The following is a 22,362-nucleotide window of genomic DNA, read 5'->3' as shown; positions in this document are numbered from 1 at the left end:
TACCCCATATAAAACCTCTCTATTATAACTCTAGTTAATATTTAACAGAAATGTACTGCAGTGGCAGTATCAGCAGGCATGCTATCAGTGGAGTTGAGCTTCAGGTTGTTGTCTTAAAGCAAAAACATATCTTAAAGCCCCTAAGTGTAACTCTTGTTCACTTATGGCATAAGTGAACAAGAGTTACACTTAGGGTTATGCGTACCCACTCTACTCTGGAGAAGTCTCTTTCCATGGATTACTTCAGTACGCTGCTTCTGCTAGGCTCCCTATGGTCTTCAGCATTATACCGTTTAGTTCACTGAAATCAATCCAACCCAAGACTGAGCCCTCTGCTATTTTACACCACAGAAGCACGCAATAGAACAGATTTTCTGTCTTGTTTCCATCATAAGTACACTGTCTCATAATTTAGACTACAGTAAATATGTTTTAATTTGCAGTGCAACACAGTTCAAACTGTTGTTTCTGATGGTTTATTCTTCAGCAATCAATACCACAAATATGAGTGGAACTGAGAAAGTCATGACATTTAACCACTATATTAAATAAAAAGATGACCTTTTCATCATGAAGTCAGCATATTCATCAGTGAAAAGTACGTAACCTGAACATTTTTGCAATCGACATCATATGCACATTAACATACAAGGAAAGATTAAACCAGCTGTTTTATATAAACATTCCCAATACTGGTGCACTAAACAGAGAGATTTTGTATTCATGTGCTAATAATTCCCCTAACAAGAAATGGAGGCTATATTTGGGACTTTAAGAACAGTCAATTTCACAACCTAAGATTTCTTTTCCAATTCAAACATCTCATACCTGCACATACTGTATACAAATTTAAATAAAATTACATTTCCGACTGAATTACAAAATGACAAGACCATGTTGCTTGCTGGCTGGTTAGACATGGCCTTGGATATGTGCTGTTGGTAGAGTTGTTCCCAGCACTGCACGCCATGTCTTACATCACCCGGTCACATCTGTTGAGTGTTATGGCTCAGAGTTTCAGACCCATTAAAGGTATAGCAGAGGACAGGGTTGCAACCACACCTACAACATATGACTGGCATTACTGTCCCCTTAAATGATTTATCTCAGCCAAACACTTTTCAACGATCACACTGATTGTCCTGGTGTGAAACAAGCACTTGAGTTTGTTGGGAATGTCATGCGCATGTTAAAGCTCTGTAAGGAACACTTGGAATGCCTGCTGATTGATGTTAGCAGATGATAACCTGTGTCTGTCTTGGGAATTAACACATGAGCATAATTCAAGAAACAGACTGGGCAGACAGCTCAATTGAAAAGAGGAACTTTAGCCTTGCAGTAAACTGCTTTTGACTGCATACCAAAAAAGTAATGTAGTGATTTATTGAAACCTGTTTTGCCTGAAGAACCAGAGCTGTGATTAGATGTAAAGTTAAAGAGTGCCCTGAGTGCCTATGTCGACACGTCCTGTCCTGGGAAGATTTTGAGGCCTCGAATTAAATGTTTACAAAATCACATTGTCTAACGCCTGCATGTTGCTAATGCATGACCAGCTAACACCATCTGATGCTTCAGCTTCAAGTTTATGAAACACCAACTTATCAAAAGCTACAAAATCCCTGCCATCACATGTGGCTACTGAGCCAAAAGCACCTTATCTTAAGTGAAGTATACATTAAAAGTACATTTTGGGCTGCAAGGTTACCCTGTAAGGTTCATGCATGTGGTTATAGGTATTAAAGATGAATGGCCAACCATCTTACATGGGTGCTCACCTGGATTATATATTACCCATTACTACAAAACAGATCTGCATAGAAGTAGGAGAAGCACCTCCCTAAACTATGTTAAACATAAACTTCTAACTGACTGGCCCCAGCTCCCTGAGGTGTTTTAGTCCATTGGTTCAGAAATGCCAGAGGGTACAGTACCAATGTGGACACAATTGTATGAAGGACTGCATAATCATAAATGAATGTTTAAAGCTAAGATAAACACAACCCCCCACACACATACACATACACATACAGACACGCACTGCTGAGACATAAAGACATTATAATCCCTTTACAATGTAAAAAAATTGCAGTGGTGAAACCTGTTTTCACAGAATGGTTTGTGGAAAAATAAGCTGACTTGAGTGCTTTGAAAGTGTACTTTGCAGCCTGAAACTGAGACCTAGTAATGCACAGTTGACCCAAGAAGCTTTCATCTTACAAAAACGTGTTCTAGTTCCCAGATCAAGAGTCGTATCAAACATTTCAGAATGGAAAGAAAAATGTGAAAACGTCCACAACCAAGCACCACAAAACAAATCATGTCAACAGGAAATAAAAACACACACAAAAGTAACACCTGAAAAAAAAAGAGACAAGCTTCTTAAACCTTTTAGGATGTGAAGTACATGTCTTTGGTTAGCATGGACACAATGCAGGGGATCTGCTTTTTGGCATCAAAGCCGGGCATGTTGGAGACAGACTCGAAGTCCAGTGCCACCTTGTGGTTGACGCGGGTCATGATCTGCAGGAGATCCAGCTCCTTGCCGTATTTGGTGAACATCTCACAAAGGGACTGCATGAACCAGGAGCCTGTCGTGGTGTTCCTCCAGGAATAATAACCTGTGAGAATAACAGGAGAGGAGTGAGAGAGATAGAGAGACATTGTGAAAGAAAGTAAGAAGAGTGATTGTGCGAGTGAAAGAGAGAGAAAGAGAAAGAAAGAGAAAGCATGAGCAAAAATAAGCACATACTCTTAACCGCATACTCTTAGGCAGGTTTTTCAGAGGTCACGCATGAGGTGAAGCATTGCTGTGATCTTGCATAGGTACAGTTACAGCAGTTCTCACAGGTATTGAGCCATACACATTTTAATGGCCATACACCTTTTTCCCTAACAGGCATCTGGATCTCAGTTGACTCTGTGTGACCCATCCGTCAGAGGGCCATGTCTGTGAACTGGAGACTGCACCATGTGCAGTGGAAGGGCAAAAACAGGTGAAGATGAAGCAGAGGGGAGTCGGAGTGAGTACCTGGTGCAGTGGAGTAGGCATAAAGGAAGTCAGCCTCCACAGGGATCCTCTCCGGAGAACCGTCAGGGTTACTGTCAACCTCGATCCCTCCATCCAGATCGGTTCCTCTGCATGCCTGTGGGACAAACACCAACATGTGAATAAACTGTGTATTTCCTCTGGGATGGCTCAATTTTAAGGTATTCCACATGCTTCTCGGGATTTCTCAGACGCACATATGCGCAGTGTGCACACACATACATGAGATGGGAGAGCTGGAACTTCTTAAAACTTCGGAGCTGCCCAGCAAGATGTGTTAAAAAGTGGTTCATCATTATGTTTAACATTAACAGTACCTGAGTTACCCGTGGTGGAGCAATGTTGTAGTGTATGTAATCACTAGCGGTAAATAACGTAAAAGACTGATATTACACATCACAAACACAATACGAACAATAACACACTACCGGGTACACCGATCGTCTACCCTTCCACCCATCGTCTACTGACAATGTCCCCAAAAACAATACAAACTCGATTCAGAGGTCCGACAGGTGGTGCTTCACTTCTTTTGACACAAGCTTTGAAGCCTCTGTTTCAATTGTAACACCACCAAGGCATTGTTGGTACCACTACCCAAGAAGTCACCGGCATCATCACTGAACGACTACAGACCCATAGCACTCACTCCCATCATGATGAAGTGCTTTGAGAGACTGGTAAAGGCCCACCTAACATCCACCCTCCCCACTACTCTGGATCCATACCAATTTGCCTACCGCCCCAAGCGCTCCACTGATGACGCCATAGCAACAGCACTCCACCTCTGCCTGGCTCATCTGGAGAACAAAAACAGTCACGCGCGGATGCTGTTCATTGACTTCAGCTCTGCGTTCAACACCGTCATCCCCCAACATCTGGTGGACAAGCTGAGTAAAATAGGCATCAGCACTTCACTGTGCAACTGGCTGCTGGACTTTCTTACTAACAGACCGCAGACAGTCAGAGTCGGAAACAACTCCTCAGCGACCACCATCATAAACACGGGGGTGCCGCAAGGATGTGTGCTATCTCCCCTGCTGTTCACGCTGATGACCCACGACTGCTGTGCCAAATTTGAAACGAATCACTTCATCAAATTTGCAGATGACACAACAGTGGTGGGCCTCATCAAAGACAACAATGACTCAGCATACAGAGAGGAGGTACAGCTACTCATCAACTGGTGTGAGAAGAACAATCTGCTTCTCAACGTCAACAAAACTAAAGAAATTACTGTGGACTTCAGAAAGAAACAACCAACACACATCCCACTCATCATCAACGGCAGTGCAGTAGAGTCTGTGAAAAGCACAAAGTTCCTGGGAGTGCACATCACGAATGACCTCTCATGGACTACCAACACCACCGCACTGGTCAAGAAGGCGCAGACACGACTCCACTTCCTGAGAAGGATGAGAAGAGCTGATCTTCCCACTTCTGCCCTCACCATCTTCTTCAGAGGTGCTATTGAGAGCATCCTGACCAGCAACGTCTCTGTCTGGCACGGCAGCTGTCTAGCTGCAGACAAGAAGGCACTGCAGAGGGTGGTGAGGACAGCAGAAAAGATCATCAGGTCATCCCTACCACCCATTCAGGAACTGTACACTTCACACTGTTCCAAGCGGGCAATGAACATCATCAAAGACACAACTCATCCAGCACACAGTCTGTTCTCCCTTCTACCATCAGGGAAGCGGTACCGCAACCTGCGGGCCCGCACAAGCAGACTGAGTAACAGCTTCTTTCCACAAGCCATCAGACTCATCAACACACTGAAGAAAACCACATGAACATTCCATAGTCACTTCACCATGCCACTGGCACTTTACTTTACTGTTGCACCTTATGACCACTGATTGTACTTCTGCTGCTATGTGTGTGTGTGTGTGTATGTGTGTGAGTGAGAGTCTGTGTGAGAGAGAGATTATTGTCAATGTCTTATTTAAATGTTTGTGTGTGTGTGTGTGTGTGTGTGTGAGAGAGAGATTTTGTCAATGTCTTATTTAAATGTTTTAAACTGCACATTGGAGACTGGTCAAACGCAATTTCAAACTTCTGTGCTAACCCTGTTACATAGATTTTTGACAATAAAGTACACTTGACTTGACTTGACTTGACTTGATAAGCAGACCATGATTTCTATTTTCTGTCTTTCAGCAGTAGCACACAGCAGCACATTTTTGATCAGGTGAAAAGCTGTCACACCACTGATCATGTCAGTTCTCCAGTTACTAGGACCAGTCAGTCATGTCAGTTCTCCAGATACTAGGACCATATGTGGAACGCTGCCCAGCACTAGGCTACAAATCCAGGTGTTTACAACCAGCAATACCAAGAAAGGTCAGTAGGTGGCACTATCTGACTACAATAAATCTACTGCCCTCATACGTAACAGACTAAAATCTTCATTGTAAAAGGTCATAAAGATGGTTTCAGCACTGATTTTGACTGAATTACTAAATCTTTACATAGGCTAATAGATCAGCATATTTCTAAATAAAATGTCGGACCACTGTCGGCCCAATTGGGGCAGAGCTGGCAGTTAGCTTTCCAAACAGATCACCATTTTGCCACTAGCTTTACATTTTACTTTTTATTAATGTAGACTTTTTCATTAATTTTAACCAACCCTTAAGATTTTTAACTATGCCAAGGATGATTTAAGAAATCTAGGAATTGTCAACATCTGATGTTATTATCTTAATGCCCACGTCCAGTTAAACTAAAGATATTGGAATTCCGAGTGAGTCTACCAGAAGTGGCACACCACTAGTGGACTGATATAAGCTTGCTAACTGGGGGACACGAAAAAGCTGGTTTTCTCACAGACTCATTTACCAGATGAATCAGACATAGCTCAGTCCCATGAGATTTGATTTGCAACAAAAGTCAAAAGACGAGGAGAACGAAACGTCAGGAAAAGACATGCAAAACAAAACACTAATGGGAACTACAATTGATGGGAGTGCAACAAGACGACAGAAGTACAGTTTAACAGACAGTAGGCCTAGGGTGTGTCTGTCAACATGCCATATTTCCTCCTGTCTACACTAGATAAAACAGATCTAAAAGTAGCTTAGAGTTGTTTGTATGTTTCAAAATATTTCATAACATACCAAAATATAAGTGGTTTCATGCTAAACTACTTACTCTGATATGCTATTTTGATTGACCACGGGACAGAGTTGCACTTGGCAACAGAATGGATCCTGCCCGTGCAGAAAGTGCTACAGGGGGGGGTTTTACGGAAACGGTGTAGCCCCAGTCATATAAATATTGTGCAGCACTTTGGCTTAGTACAGAACTTAAGTGACCATGCGAATAGGCCTACAGTCACATGCTAACCAGATTTGTCACATGGAGTCCACTCAATGCAATGAATCAAGAAAAGGGGAGAAGGGAACACTTTCCACCCGTTTAAACCTCCACATCTAAATATTTACTCATGCCAGACAGACAGGACAGGTTTGAGCAGTTACAGGCATGGCTGTGTTCTCACTTATCTATTTACCTGTCTCATTTTAAAAAGCACAATATTTATTTGTGTTCTGTTTGTCCCTGCCCGGGTCCAGTCAGACACTGTAGGAATGGCTCACAGTCAAAACTGTAAGCAGAGAATGGGAGATGTGGTAGTGTTGTTACCTGAATGAAGAAGAGTTTGGGCTTGCCCACCAGAGAGGTGCAGCGGTCCCCCCTGAACAGGCTGGTGAGAGTCTTCATCTCCACAGAACGGTCAGTGCCGAAAAACACCCCCTCGTCCCCGTGGCTCAGGAGCACACACACAAATGAGGCACAGCGACTGTGGTCATCCTTAGCAACTGTCGATCAAAAGGACACACTTTTTTTTTTTAACATGGGTCACAAAGGCACTTCATGGCATCATAGTTAAGTCTATGTTCCCTTATGAATCAGAATGACAACACGTTCTGTCAAAGGGAACCATTTTGAAAGGACAGTCTCATAGCACCCATGTCACTAGTATCTCAACTTAACTAACTGCCTTTTGCTAATGCTTTTCACAGGTAACTCATGATTATGTGGACAGCCAGAAGTCATGTGTCAATTTGAATAGCTGTGGAACATTTTGTGCAATTAGTCAGATGTAGTGGTAAAGCCACCTCACATACCTAAACTTTCATGGTTCTTAAAATAAACCTGCAAATTAAACATGTTTAATAGCAATATTGGGTGATACTTCAAAAGATTTTTCAAAAAGGAAATCATTATGTGTGATTACCTGCAGTTAAGGCCTGTACAATCTGATCCACAGTCTGGTCATTGAACACTTTCACTTTGTAACCAAGCTTCCCAAACACCTTCATGGCATTTCCTGCATCCACATCTGTGCCATTCCGCACATTCATGCCTTTAGGGAAAAGAACACAAACGAAACCTCAAAAATCACAAAGTTGATCGGGCACACATGCATGTTTGCACCCATTCACACTCACACGCAATCATTGCGACATTTGACACTTCGACATTTCTTTAAACGTGGCTGAACATGAAATGAACAGCAGGCCTCAAACCTGTTCCAGTCTCCCCGGTGCATTTTTGGCACAGCAGCTCAGGTGTGTTTCCCTAGTCATCATACGCATTTCTGGGCTTTCCTCAGTGACAGGGGCGTAATTAAACAAGACTTGGAATTAGAAAACTGTGCCTGTGGGAGTCTTTAGGTTTAAGTCTTTAAGGCTGGGTAGTGGAGTTTGGAACTCAGCTGTGTTGTTTAGGGGTTTAAAACTGAGGCTAAGCTGGTGGAAATCAATTAGACCTACCTGTTCTAGAGCAGCTCAACTGGTGGAACAAGATGTAAGTTAAACCAAGGACTCAGGATTACTTCCAACAAGTAAATGTATGCATGAAATGCAAATACATTTGCTTAACCCCTTACATGTACCAGAATCACACCCACACCTTTACTTCCTCCAATTGCTCCCTTCACTGAAAACCCTTAAATTCTCCAACTCTCCAGCTGGTGCTTTTAACAGCTATTTTAAATGATTATACTCAGTTTTGGTGGCCATTTTCATTTTAACCCTTAATTTGATCGAATCATATTCTACTTCATAGTGTTGTATTGGGAGCCGAGCAGCAAGGCTGCGTAGGCACCCATTGTGTTTCTACCTGTTCTTACACAGCTCTCTTTTTCTGCCATTGAAGTCTATTGCAGCCCCTGGAACCGTATGGTAAAAGTAGGGACATTTGGCACATTGATAGGGACCAATTTGATGGTGGTGCCACGAACACACTGGCTCAAAGTTGACAACTTATGCTTGCAACGTCTGAACTGTATGCCCAATTTTCAACTCTTGGATTCCTTGGATCTAGCTGATGTCCATTTCTGCCATATTAGATTTTCTGCTGTCTCACATCTTGATTAAGGCCACATTTTTTGCCAGTCTTAACCAAAATTGGCATAGATGATCTTCCGACCAAGCCTCACAGGTATCTATATGAATCATTTTATTTTATTTGCAGTCGTATAGTCTGTCCGATCTTCTTTTCCGAACTACTTTAAACTAAGAGAAGTGCTGCAAAACATCACGTTAAATTCGGCCACCAAAAAGGAGGCAAGTTCTTATCTTGGCTAATCTTTGGTCAATTAACATAAAACTTGCTGCGAGTGCTTATCATAATGCTCTTGACATAGTTAATAGTCATTAAGATTCCATCAGGGACTATGCACTGCGGGGCTGCTCAGCCCCCTTCTTGCTATTTGCAGCTATATTTGAATTAATGTATTTATTTAATGGTATCTTATACCATTATAACTATTATCTTAAGTATCATCATCTTCATTTCTATTTACCTTCTGTAACGGACAAGCCAAGTAAATGCTTCATGTTATTAAGTCTAACTATGCAACTTTTTCAGATGTCCTTTTAAGCGACTCAGGGTAAATGTAGCCTACCTGTGCTGCGGTCAAAGTTCTTGTTGTTAATGATGATACAGTGGCCCATGCTGGGGTAGTTGAGGTTGTATCTGAAAGAGTAGGACTTGGGCTTGGCATCCACCTGCATGAGCTCTGAAGAACTAGCAGACGCCTGTGCACCTCTGGAAAGATTTCAGTTTGAGACAAGAGACAGAGACTCAATAATGGTGTGTATGGGGAAAGTAAATATACTTACAGTTCACTGTACCTAACAGTCAGGTCAACAAGCTTTGACTAGAGCATCTGGGTTACATCATGACCAGAGATATTCAAAAGAGAATAGGTACAATTACAAATGAATAATGAATGCAGCGGTCAAGACAATTAGACAGCTGCATTCCCTGTTAAAACTGGGGCTTTCGGGTGTCTGGGTGTGTGCCAAGCAAGGGCATGCATTCAGTGGAAGTGAGCATTCTACAGGCTGGATATAGAGGCATGAACAGAAGACATGTTGTTCCTGGGGGGGGTATCGGCACTGGAACAAAATCACTGAGCAGAGAACAGTTTGGTAAGACAGATGGTAGGCTGTATATTTATATACTGTACTGTTCGGTTGGAATCAATTTTAATACAACATGCATTATCTTTATCATAAAGATAAACCGCACAAGTGTATGCCGGTATCCAGTATTACCAACATAGACCATTGCATCAGCTCACAAACCTGCATGGTTACAGTAGTTAAGATCATCTTACCCTGATTCACCCTCACGTCTGGCGTCAACGCGATCCCCATTCGCTCCGTTTGTTTCCAAACCAGACATGATCTATGCGCAAAGAGTACTGCAGCCCAACTGTGGAAAACTAATGAAAAATAATTCGGGGTTTACAGATAAATCGCACTCCAAGTCAGACTGCTGCTACTCTCCAGTCATACACATGTCAGTTTCTTTGTTGCCGACCGGTGTTGTTAACCAATGGGAGCGGTCCGGGAGAAAAACAAGACCGATGATGTCACACAAGTATAGTACACAAAGGCTTAGGGATGGCAACACAATACAAATTAGTCAAACATAGACGATAATGGTGATAAGTAGAAACGTTACAAGATAAATTGGTCGAACCAACATCTGAGAAAAAGCAAAGGGGATACATGGCTGACGCAGCATTTATAACAAAGAGGTTGCAGCAGCCACGCATGCACAGACATGCATTCTTTTCGTGAACTGATTATCACAGCAGAAATACAACTGACTGATACATTCAACGTAAAGCAGGCTACAATGAGAAAGAACAGTGCCACTAAACTGCACAGCAGTTACGAGTGCAGTCGAAGGACTTTCTGTCTCTTAACGTTAGGTTGTTATTGTGCTGCGACAGTTCACGTTTATATTTTAGAACAACTCAGCATATATCACAAAAGTCATATTAAGCTCATTACCGAGTTCCAACAATACTGATGTCTGTAAAAATTAGTTAACGATAGTTTCCATGCACCAACTCTACGTCAAATACCGAAGTGAACATACAAATGCTTAAGCTGTAAGCCAACACAAGACCTATCCTCGAAGTTCGAAATGTTCATTATATGACAGACCAAACTCACAAGTCGGTGGTCAAGCAAATACATAGGTGTAGTGCAGTTACAAGTTAAAGATGTGAAACCAATTTCAGACCATAAAAAGCACCAGCCACCTACCTTGGAGTCAGGAAGTTAATAGTGCTAGTTAGGTTCTGTCTACATTTCCCAGCATGCTTTGTTTTATTTATAAACGAATGGCGGGCGGGCGGGCTGGGGACAGCAACTTCAACGGAATGATGTTTATGATCTGATCAGATTTTCCTTTCGTTACTATGTGAAACTATCACAGATTATTCCGTTGTTCCTGTTCCTGTGTATGATTTCAGCCATATCAGTATACTACCATAGTCGTTTGTTTGGCAAATGCCGTATGGATCATTTAAGACATTACTCATGTTGGTGTCCATCTATCTAGAGCTAAATTAGTTGGAAGCCAACTGATTAAGGTAGCGTTAAGTAGTAGCCTAATGTTAAGACCTATGTCGTTAATCCCAATGTACTGCTGTCCTTTATGGTTATGGCTATGGTTGTGTTGGACTTGCCGTTTTCATAAAATATGCTTGCCTTTAACATCAAATATGTTATGCCATTGAGTTAGCTTGCCAGTATTTCTATCGCGTAATTTAGCAAATTATGCTAGGATAGTATTCATCAAGTGTCGTTGAGACTGCTACTTCGTCTAACAACTAGTGCGTTAGTCTCACCCTGTGTATTGATACCCCCAACTAATTTACTCTGAATTTGCGATTTGCAGACCAAGATATGAGAAAGAGAGAGTGGGGAGACCGATTGAGGCAGGTGGAGAAGCGGGCTCATTCTTATCAGCAGAGCCCTCTCTGCTCACGGTACCAGCCTCGATTGGCCCGGCCGTCCCAGCCGTCTTCATTGTGGCGTCTTTTCCCTCGACAGAGCTCTGCCCTGGCACTCGCACATACCTGCAAAGAGGTAAGTGTGTAGTAAAAGATGCAGGAGTGCGGGACAAACTGTAGGTTGTTGCAGTGAACTTTGCTTTACAGCTGCTGCAGATGTCCGTTTGTTGGCCAGATCAGTTATATTTTACATTTTGAATAACTTTGTATTATTATTATATTCACCATGTCCATGTATCCAACGTAATCAACCATGTAAGCAACGTCATCATATATGGAGGATTATCGGGGCCAAAACTAAATAAATAAATAACTAAATAAATAAATAAATGAATGGTTAAATACTTGGATAAATACATAATTAGATTTATTTATACCTACATTTATTTATTTATACTTACATATATTTATTTATACTTACATATATTTATTTATACTTACATTTTGTCATACATTTTGTCATACATTTTGTCAAACATTTTGTCATACTTACATTTTGTCATACATTTTGTCATACATTTTGTCATACTTATTGTCATACTTATTGTCATACTTATTGTCCACGGTGTAACTTGCTTGCAGCAAAATAAATCCGTCATCCCCCGTCACCAAGTCAGGGGGCGGGTTAAAGCCTCTGATTGGTGTTACACACCAGGCAGGCTCAACCAGTCGATCAGGCTCGAGGGATAATGAATTTTGGCGTTTATGGATGCCAAGCGCCAGATTTAGTTTAATGAAAGTTATTGAGCATTATTTAAATAAATCAAGATACCAGAATGTCCCAGAAGACATACCCTCAGCTGCTGCGTGAGGCTGCATCCTTAATTTAAGAGGCCCTCAACTCGTCTACTACTAGTAGTATTTCTAGTAGTGTTATGAAATGTTGGGTTTAATGTGGCCTACTGGGTGCACTGGCCGTAGTAGTCGTAGCCAGGTCGTAGCGCTGTCGTTACCCCATCACGTCTATCTCTTCCATAGTTTGCATCAGGCTGCTATTAGAATGTTACGCTGTAGCATGGTTCTTATGTCCTCAGTTTTTGAATCACCAGTGATGAAGAAAGTGTTTTGTCCGTCTCTTCATAAACGGATGACTAAGAGTAAGACCACATTTACACATAGCCGGGTAATTACAGAATAGAGAATATTTCTGCCCTTCCGTTCAAAAATAACGTCGTACACACAAGGTCTTTTTCCAAAAAACTTTCTGTTTACATGAACCCGCATATACGCCCCCAAACGCAATCATAACTATGCTAAACCTGTAGGTTTGCATAAGTAGGCTGCTAATCCATTAAATTGGCTATGAGTCCTAGATATGTCCTTTACGTTTATTTGGCTACAACAGGTAGACAAGATGGAATGTAAAACTCGTAGTCCACTGGTGGAAGTGCAGGGGATACCATTGTTAAAGCCAATAGTCACACACTGGGGAAGGGTTGAGAGATTCAGTTATAGGGTTGAAAGAATGCAATCCTGCGTTTGCATTAACGTATAAATGAGCACTACGTTAACAGCATCCATGATCAGTAAACAGTAAATATAGGACACTCACATCACGAATGCATTTTAGGCGCATATGTGACGCAAACTCCGTTTGACCCAGTGCACACGCAAAAACTGAGTTTTCCTGAAATCTCCACTTTGGCCGGAGTTTTTATTATCGTTTCCCGTGATAAAACCTCCGTTTTTTCTCGTAAATGAAAGGCCAAACCGCATGAAAATATATACGTTTTCCCACCGTATAAACGGGGTCTACGTTCAGTTGAGTTCTGGATTTTAATACGTTTATCAATCTGTAGATTGGGAGAGAAACCCAGACCTCTGACAATAAAAAACAACACAACACCAGGCTTAGGTCTCAATCATGTCTCTCTCCGCTCTGAAGGCCGGAGGACCATCTTTTATAGGGCACAATACTGTAAACATAGTGACAGTCAAGCAGTAATGACGTTACAACAGTCTCAGAGAAAGAGTCTCACAGCTCCCCAACAAATGACAACTCTCAGACTAGAGAGTTAATAGTTGGAGCTCTCCTTTTAGTCATGACAAGGGACGTTTACCCATTACTTTCTCCAGATCCCGAACATCTATACCCCTGACACAGACACATTCTACTCTTATTAATACCTGATACCACTCTGCTGCATTTGTCGCTTGATAGTGCGCTTGGACACTCGAAAAAGGTTCGCAATATCTTGTTTTTTCAGGCCAGAGAGTGCGAAGTGTTCAATTGTGCCAGCCGAAGATCGAACAGAGTACGACCACCTCCAGGATGTATGACCATCACTCAGCCTCATCTGCTACCATCTCGCTGAGGATCGTGAACACATTTTCATCTATGTCTGTGTCAGTCAGGGCCGATATTGGATACCGTTGATATAATCTCAGCGAAGCCCTCAATATGATTTTAAAAACAATGTGAATTGCAGTTGCCTCCATCTCCTCAGCTACAGCCAACATTTCGACTACTGTAGCATGCAATATTCCATTTATTTAATCCACACCGGGTGCTGCCATCTTGAATTAGTCAAAAGCAGTCAATTCAAGTTGAACCACCAATCAGAGGCTTTAACCCGCCCCCTGACTTGGTGACGGGGGATGACGGATTTATTTTGCTGCAAGCAAGTTACACCGTGGACAATAAGTATGACAATAAGTATGACAATAAGTATGACAATAAGTATGACAAAATGTATGACAAAATGTAAGTATGACAAAATGTTTGACAAAATGTATGACAAAATTGTATGACAAAATGTAAGTATAAATAAATATATGTAAGTATAAATAAATATATGTAAGTATAAATAAATAAATGTAGGTATAAATAAATCTAATTATGTATTTATCCAAGTATTTAACCATTCATTTATTTATTTATTTAGTTATTTATTTATTTAGTTTTGGCCCCGATAATCCTCCATAATCATATAGCCGGATGCAAAAAACATGCAGTAACTGAAGTAGCCTTGACAAACCACAGGTCAGAAACATCAGTAGGCCTTGTTCTGTAAATGTTCGGTCTAGTGTCCTTCACCCTAATCTGTTCTACAGCTTAATGGTTGTAGCCTCTGAAGTCTACATTAGTATTCCACTACAGCATCATATCTAAGATGTATTAGCCTATCTGATCTATCCTAATTTGATTCTGGCTTCTTCTCAACCTTTGTTTTCCTTGGTCTGAAGGATGTTCATGTGTTTGCACTTGAGCGAGAAGGTGGTGGCATGGGCCAGAGGATCTACCTGGTCACCAGTTACACAGAGCTGTGGCACTACTATAGGTAAAGATCACAGGGCATGGAAAATGGTAGGCATTTAGAGTCAATTTCAATGGACAGAGCTATGGAGGTTTTTAGGGGCTTTTATTCTGTCAAGGTACTGGTTTTGCATTTGGGTTATTGACGTGACTTTATAAAATGAATATAATTAGTATTGTCATCATTTAAAATGCAGTAAATGGTTAAACATTTCTCTCTTCTTCATAGACCTGTTATATTATTATGATTATTGACACGTGTAAAAGAACCAAAAAGAAGATTTTTTTTTTAAATCTCAAAATATCTTAAAAGTTGAATATTGCATTAAGGTATCAGCGAGATGTAGTCATCACTCATCTTAAACTTAATTTTGTAAGGCTGACAGCAAAGTTTGACTCGCATTTATTGAAAAAGTCCAAGTTATGTGGAGAACATTTTGCTATTCACATTCTTGTATTAATTAAATACCATTATTTGAAGTATATAAGAAGTATCTTACAATGAAGACGAAATCTCTCTCATGCTATTTGTATACTATTTTAAGATAAAGTCACACCTTAGGACACACTTAACTTGCAGTTCAGTGAAACAAATGTTTTCAGAATGGCAGTCGAGTTTCTTGCTAGACAGGCCGTTTAGCCACACCACCTAAATGAATATTGTTGTTTGATAGCTTTAGTTAGAACATGATCATTGGCATAGTTACTGACACAAGTATCCTTTTTTCCCCATGTCAATGTTAAAAAATATGTAATTGCTACAAGGATTGCAATTTTACATTTATGCGCCAAAACTATAATTTATCTTTGTTATTTGGGCCCAAAAGACCCCGCAACCGAGATCAGCCAACAGACGCTGAAGATCATCGCCAATAAAGGTGTGACGTTAAACAAATAAAGCTTTGAAGCTCATGTCAGCCAACAACTAACTGTTAACATAGCCAATCTCCACGCTTTACAGTCCATGGAAGCCATCGGCCTGTTGTTTTACAGACTCAATAACTAAATACAATATCTAAAGTAACCTCATCACTTGACATATGACTACTCAATGTGGTCATAGTCGATGCCATCATTTTAGAAGTAGCTACTGGCACCTGACAGACACTGTACATCCTCTCAGTCACCTTACATACTCTTGGAAGGGGAGGGGTAAGGGAGAAGTATTCAGGTGGCTAGAATCTGCAACCTCACAGCTACATGCAGCAAAAATCCTACACACTGCACTTTTAATTTCTCGAAACACAGGTGAATGACTTTATGTACGGGTTTGGTGTACTACTTTATGCACTGGTTTTGGATAGGATTAGGCCTACTGGCCAAAAACAATGCTGTCCTGCCTACTTACTCACGAACCCTGTAAACCATGTCCCGTCTTTCCGCTCACCCAGGACCTACAGGCAGTCCCTTATGCACTGCTATGAGGTGATCCCAGAGGGAGCTGTGTGTAAGCTTTACTTTGACCTGGAGTTCCAGAGGGCTTGGAACCCCAGCCTGGATGGGGGAAGAATGGTGGCTCAGCTTATTCCGGTAAATACACTCCGGTTTCTCAACCAAACAACAAAATAAGGATCTGTGCTTTGTCATGAGGGGGGAAAAAGGGGCACTCATAGGATTTGCTCAGACACCTGGAGTCAGGAAGCAAACTGAGGTGCCAGTGACTGCAATTAATCATAGTATGGGAATGGGGTAGGCCATTGAGAACCATCTCAGTAAGAGAAACCTGATTATCATACAGAACAGCAAAAGGTTGCCAGACCTGTTTGCATTTGAAGCCTAGCTTGAGGTGTATGGAACATTTATTCATGGATTCAGGTATTGAATCCATGTTTGTGGAACGAACTGCCTAGCACTACCAGAGCAGGGGCGTCCCTCTCTACCTTCAAGAAGCTCTTGAGAACCCAACACTTCAGAGAGCCCCTCCCTGCCTAACGGGCAACTTTGGATTAACTTGCACTTAAGCAGTGACAGTCCTGCACTTCCTTTTCTTTCTATGTGGTTTTCTATTTCTTAAAAAAGCAGTATTTATTGTTACACCAGGTTTTATTGCTCTTAGCTTGACTGTTCTCTCCCTTGTACGTCGCTTTGGACAAAGGCGTCTGCTAAATGACTAAATGTAAATGTAAGGTAATCCAGGCTCCGTGTAAACAGGGCCTCAAACAGTATAGTGTAGCTATGTCAGTTATCTGACAGTGTCAAACATTGGCCATTCTGTTAAACAATCAAATTTAAGTTTAATAATGGATTAACAATCTATAACTTCAGTTTAATAATGGACTCGCATGACAATGCGAAAGTTTGCCAGTAACACACGCCGTCTGAGAATTAACACCGTTACGATATATGGCTAGAGTTGGAGATGCTTGGTTCAGATCTGCACCAATTAATCCAGAGTATGTTCAACGGGCTCCCGTTACTGCACTTTACTGGAATAAAGACAGATTGCTCCATCAACCACCAAAGAAACTTCCCTTTTCTTACAAAGACAGATTGCTGCATCAAATACCAAGAAACTTCCTTTTTCTAACAAGGTATTTTATCCATAAAAGGGGTTACATGTCCTGGGTCAAGAAGAAGGCTATGTAATGCTTTGTAAATTATTAATAAGATCTAGTTCTGTGATGAAGTGGAGACAAACGGTGGTATTGTGTGCAGTCTTGTTCGCAGTTGTCTTGTTTTCAAAAGCTTGGTTGCTGAGATCTGCACCACTGAATGTAATGGACCTGTTCCATAGACTAGCTGTCAACGTAGGTCACTGCCTAATGTGGGCTGGTTGGAAGTCTCAGGAATAAGGACTTAATTTATTAATTTATTTTTCTTAGAATGTTTTCATTCTTGTTAAATGTATGAAGTGAACAAGACCACCCCAAAGTCATTTACCTGTGGCGTAACACTGAAAAAGTCAGACATCTGTAGTAGTTTGTCAGCGCTGTCATAAGCTTTTCCAGCAGGTTTGCTGCAGGATCCCACGCATTGGCATCTTTTTGTCGGCGCAGCTCTCAGTATTTCAAAAAGCACTGGCAAAAAAAGCACCATCAAAACACACACACACATCGGTCTGTTGCCTGCATTTGTTTCCCTCCCCAACAGTATGTGTGTGAGAAGCTGGACGAGCTCTATGGCTTGAAGTGCTCCAGCAAGGATGTGCTGAATTTGGACTCCAGCACCGAGGACAAGTTCAGCCGCCATCTGATCTTCCTCCTGCCTAATGCAGCATTCAAGGACAACAGTCATGTTGGTATGGGAATTCTTTGTATTCAATTTTACATTTCAAATCACGAGATATACCCACAGTGTGAAAATTAATAAAAGTCTGTGTATGTTAGGAAAATATATGGAATGATTGTGTTGGGTTGGTCACCTACCAGACTCACAGTGCTGCATAGTGGAGGGCAAGCTCCATACACTTTAACGGGCAATCTGTACTCATTATCTAAGAGCCATCATCATCTTTCTATAGACATCAGTGAAGCAACAAGGGCATCACACTTTGTCATCATGTGGTGTCCTTTTATGTGTATGCTTATTGATCCACTGTGTTCTAACCACAGGTCGCTTCATCCATGCTATTCTAAGACCAGTGCTGATCATGCTTCAGGCAAGCAAGAGCAGCCAGCCCGAGAACAACTCCACTCCCTGTGCCAGTGCACAGCAAAGGTTTACAGGTTTACATGTCGCCATCATCTCAGGGTGTTTTATGTTAACTGAAGCTGTATACTATAGCCCAGGCTATATGAAATTCAACTGTGTTATTCAATACCCAACACCTAAGGATAGTTTAATATTGCAAACACACCTTAGAGATTGACTGCATGGTTTGTGTAATACACATTTGATCCATGTTAACCTGTAGGGGTGGGAATCTCTTGGCACCTCACGATTCGATTCGATTCCGATTCAGAGGTCAACGATTTGATTCTAAACCGATTATCGATTCTAAACCGATTATCGATTCTAAACCGATTATCGATTCTAAACCGATTATCAATTTTGACTTTCTATGAACAATGCAATAATCGATACAGCTTGCATTTCAGCATAAAATGGATGTGTTTTTTTTTTTTATTACAAAATCGATTATGAACTTTTCTGAATCGAGACAGAATCGTTTTAGAGAGAATCGAGAAAAATCGAATAATCAATTTTTTCCCCCACCCCTATTAACCTGTGGCCCTGCCGTTGTTTTTGCTATTCCAGCTGTAATCCCAGGAAACCCCCTGCTGTGGCCTGATTCCTTTTTTTTCCTCCTTCTCTTCTCCTTTCCCTTCCTGTTTTCATTTTGACTCACATCCAGATGTATTGTTCTGAGGCTAATAATGTTTTGCACCTGTTGTTGAACTGTTGAACTGCATTTACAATTTCATGAATTATGGTTGCACACAGACTATAAATAATGTACTGTGTTTATTTGCCCCAGTGTAAGATAACAAAGATTGCCTTGTGATCTGTTTGCTGCAGTATAGAACCACTCCATTCCATGGAGTGTATTCCCATCAGGGACGGGCGCATGCTGGGAAGACGGCAGCCCAAGAGACAAAAACATGGGGAAGATGACCTCAGTTTCCTGTTGGTGAAAAACAAAGATGGACAGACTCAGCTGTTCGTTGACCTTGGTGTGCATGTTAATATGTATTTTTCAAATTCAGGAAATTCTTCAGTATTCAATGATTTTGGTCTTATTTAGACTAGTTGCCTTAGCATCGACAGACTGAAGAATATTGATATATTTTTTTAGAGTGTAACAGTCAAATCAATATTTGACTGTACAGTAGTCCTGCGTATGTTATGATGTTCCTGTACACACAGTGGTAGATTAAAACAGCATATGGCACATTGGTCTGTAGGGGTCTACACCAAGAACAGAAACTTTCGACTGTACAAGTCGTCGAAGATGGGGAAGAATGCAGCCTTCGTGGTAGCTAAGGACAACCAGTTTTCCCCAGAACCTGACAAGCATCTCACCATGGAGGAGAACATCTTTCAGGCGTCTTTAATCAGCAATGTGAGGTACCTGACCTGTTTAATGTACCTCCTTTTGGTCTGAATTCAGTCAATTACACAGCCAAAGCTGGCACAGCTCACCAGTAGTCTTGATTTAGTGAGGGTTTGAATAAATATTGACCCTTTACTTGGAGACTGCTGCAACTTTACCTATACCTGTGAACCCTCAGGCCTGTGTATGTAGGCCTGTACAAGAGGTTGAAATTAAGCTCCTAGCATCACCGTAAGAGAGGTAGTGGGGCATAAGATGAGCCTAAGGTTTGGAGATGGTTCTCTTGATAGGATCTCTGCTATCTCAGGGCCCCAGCTGCCCCAGACAGCTCTCTCTCAGCGTGTGTGTGTGTGTGTGTGTGTGTGTGTGTGTGTGTGTGTGGTGGAAGTAGTACGGATGTGATCATAATATAAAGAACTTTTTGCCTTAAAAAACAGCATAAGGCCACCTCTTTCGATTAATGCCAAAATACATAGGCATAAAAACGGTTGACCACTCTGTTGAACTGTTCTGTTCAGTTGGTCCGGACCTTAAAAGTACCCAGAAGCACTGTGCATCTGAAACCTAAATCTTTAGAGTCTTTGTGCTTGTAGTTATACAGGTCAGAGGATTCTGACGTGGGATGCCTCAGAGTTTGGAAATCCCCCAGGGCCACAGCCAGAGGGCTCCACCAGAGCTCAGCCCGGCCCAGGTACTGGAATAGAGTCCATCATAATTTCAGACATGCTCATTAGAAGTTAGGGTGGGGTAAACCTAATGCTGCTGAATCTCTAGAAAGAGTTGCATTAGCAATGGCAACCACAGCTTAACTATCCTTGGTGAAATACCAGACTCTCAGTCCCCAAGGTATACATTTAAAACCAACTGGTTCAGACACAAATATAAGCATACAGAAACATTAGAATGACACATTTATTCTTCATGGAAATACATACAGGTCAATGTTAACACAGATAAATGTGAAATGGCTGTCGGGTGTCACTTAACATTCTTGCGTTCTTGTTTGTTTGCATGGATGGACAAACTACCACTGAATACTCCATGTATTGCATTTCCTTCCACTGATCATTTTCGTGTTTCATTAGATTGTGTTGGAGGCCACCAGTACTCCCCCTACAGAGAGGTTGATGACTTTGTGCTGACCCTGCTATGCAAGGGGGACATCAGAGGAAGTAAGTATCTGGAGTGCATTCACAAGGTCTGTCTGAATGCTTTCCTGAAACGATTGGGTTGGCTTTAACAGGGTAGAACACATCCGCTGTGCTACTCTGTACCCATTTGTGTCCTAAAGCTTTTGATTAGCTGTGCCATATAACAGTGAGTTTGATTGTCATAGCATCCTTTTCCTCAGGTATACGGTGCTGGAACTACTTTGTGTCGGAGCAGCTGCTGGTCTATGACATTCTGAACTACCGCTGGTGCAAAAACCTGGGGCGCTTCCACAAGAGCAACAACATTATGTGAGTCGCCTGCCCACATCCCATACATGCTCACAGTCCATTACCAAAACTGTTTCCGATTGCATGATTCATCATCACTTGGAATTTGTAATTCACTTCAGATGTGTTGTAAGAAACAGTCTAGTTGAGATGTGAAAGCGTCTTTCAAAGAGGCTGAGTATCACTGCCCTTTTGTGGTCATAGCTTTTGTACTCTGACCTTGGTATGACCTTTGCAGGATCCTAGTGGATCTGAGGAAGGAGGTGTGGTATCAGAAGTGCCACGACCCAGAGTGCAGGAGACAGAACTATAGATCCTCCAGTAAGTCCCTATGTATATCCAAACAGTCCATCTAAAGGTTCACGAAAGGAGTGGGGATTTTCCAACAGAACTATAACAGAAATATTTCCTCTCACAGATTACCCTCTGCCAGACGAGATCTGCATCAGTCATCTACTCAAAGAGGTCAGACCCACAGCCCAAATATGAATCATGTGACATGTGAAACAGCAAGCTGAGAGTTTTATATCTAAAGGTCTGCCGTCTGTAATGACCACTAGCTGATGTTGTAGGTGCTACGGTTACGTCGTAGTGAACTAACTCAAGTACTTACTCAAGAGCATTCCTGTTGCATAATCAGTGAGTGTCAGACACTGTAAACTCCAACATGAACAACTACCGCCACCACACTTTCCATAGCTAGTGTGCCTCTTGAGTCTGAAGTGATATGCACATCGTTTCATTAATTCATCTCATCTAATCTTTCCATAGCTAGTGTGCTTCTGACCAGAGCTTTGACCAACGTGTTTCATGTTTCATTTAGGATGAGGAGGACCAGCTGTACCTGATGGATGGTGCAGGGACCATTGAGCTCAGCCAGAGATCTCGTTCTGAGGCATCACCAGAAGGAGCCAAACCAGAGAACCGTACCCAGGCGGGAGACACTGAAGGCTGGGGAGACTGGGCTGATGATGACCCCTGTTACCTGGAGGCACTGCAGGAGGTGGAGAAGAGTGCGGAGGAGGTTTCTGATGAGCTGCTGCTGACTGCAGCAGATGAGTGTGAGAACAGGGGGAGATGATGGAGACAAGCCCATGGGCCTGTAGTGTGTCCTACACACACTGAGAAGCTGGGACAATATAAATCCAGACTTAAGCCTTTTTGTCTCTAGAAAGTGACAACGTAATGGGAAAAGATTTTAACTGCTTATATGTCTGTAAGAAGTGCAGTAATGTCAGCATTTCTGACTAAATGTTGGTAAAAACATTTACCATTACAGTACTTTTGACATGATTTTGTGGA

The 22,362-nt window shown here is 41.7% G+C and overlaps 2 protein-coding genes across 2 annotated transcripts; one reads left to right on the top strand and one right to left on the bottom strand.

Annotated features, from left to right (window-relative positions):
* Positions 1 to 1,893: 1,893 nt before the first annotated feature.
* Positions 1,894 to 9,745, bottom strand: casp3a (caspase 3, apoptosis-related cysteine peptidase a; the record flags this gene model as incomplete). Its single annotated transcript, XM_080838044.1, has 6 exons — positions 1,894 to 2,618; positions 3,029 to 3,143; positions 6,692 to 6,867; positions 7,287 to 7,415; positions 8,961 to 9,103; positions 9,678 to 9,745. The coding sequence occupies 6 exons, from the start codon at positions 9,743 to 9,745 to the stop codon at positions 2,389 to 2,391; spliced, it is 861 nt and encodes a 286-aa protein (XP_080694170.1). The 3' UTR covers positions 1,894 to 2,388.
* Positions 9,746 to 11,265: 1,520 nt separating this feature from the next.
* On the top strand, positions 11,266 to 22,141 carry primpol (primase and polymerase (DNA-directed); the record flags this gene model as incomplete). Its single annotated transcript, XM_080836630.1, has 13 exons — positions 11,266 to 11,448; positions 14,559 to 14,653; positions 16,020 to 16,158; positions 17,719 to 17,866; positions 18,180 to 18,285; positions 19,087 to 19,241; positions 19,473 to 19,635; positions 20,215 to 20,312; positions 20,707 to 20,793; positions 20,973 to 21,081; positions 21,299 to 21,381; positions 21,479 to 21,525; positions 21,884 to 22,141. 13 exons carry the CDS (start codon positions 11,266 to 11,268, stop codon positions 22,139 to 22,141), a joined length of 1,671 nt encoding a protein of 556 aa, XP_080692756.1.
* Positions 22,142 to 22,362: the final 221 nt, after the last annotated feature.

This window comes from Sprattus sprattus (genome assembly GCF_963457725.1).
Source record: "Sprattus sprattus genome assembly, chromosome: 4".
Classification (NCBI taxonomy): domain Eukaryota; kingdom Metazoa; phylum Chordata; class Actinopteri; order Clupeiformes; family Clupeidae; genus Sprattus; species Sprattus sprattus.
Note: the sequence above shows the minus strand (reverse complement) of the source record. Positions and strands in the feature narration are given on the sequence as shown.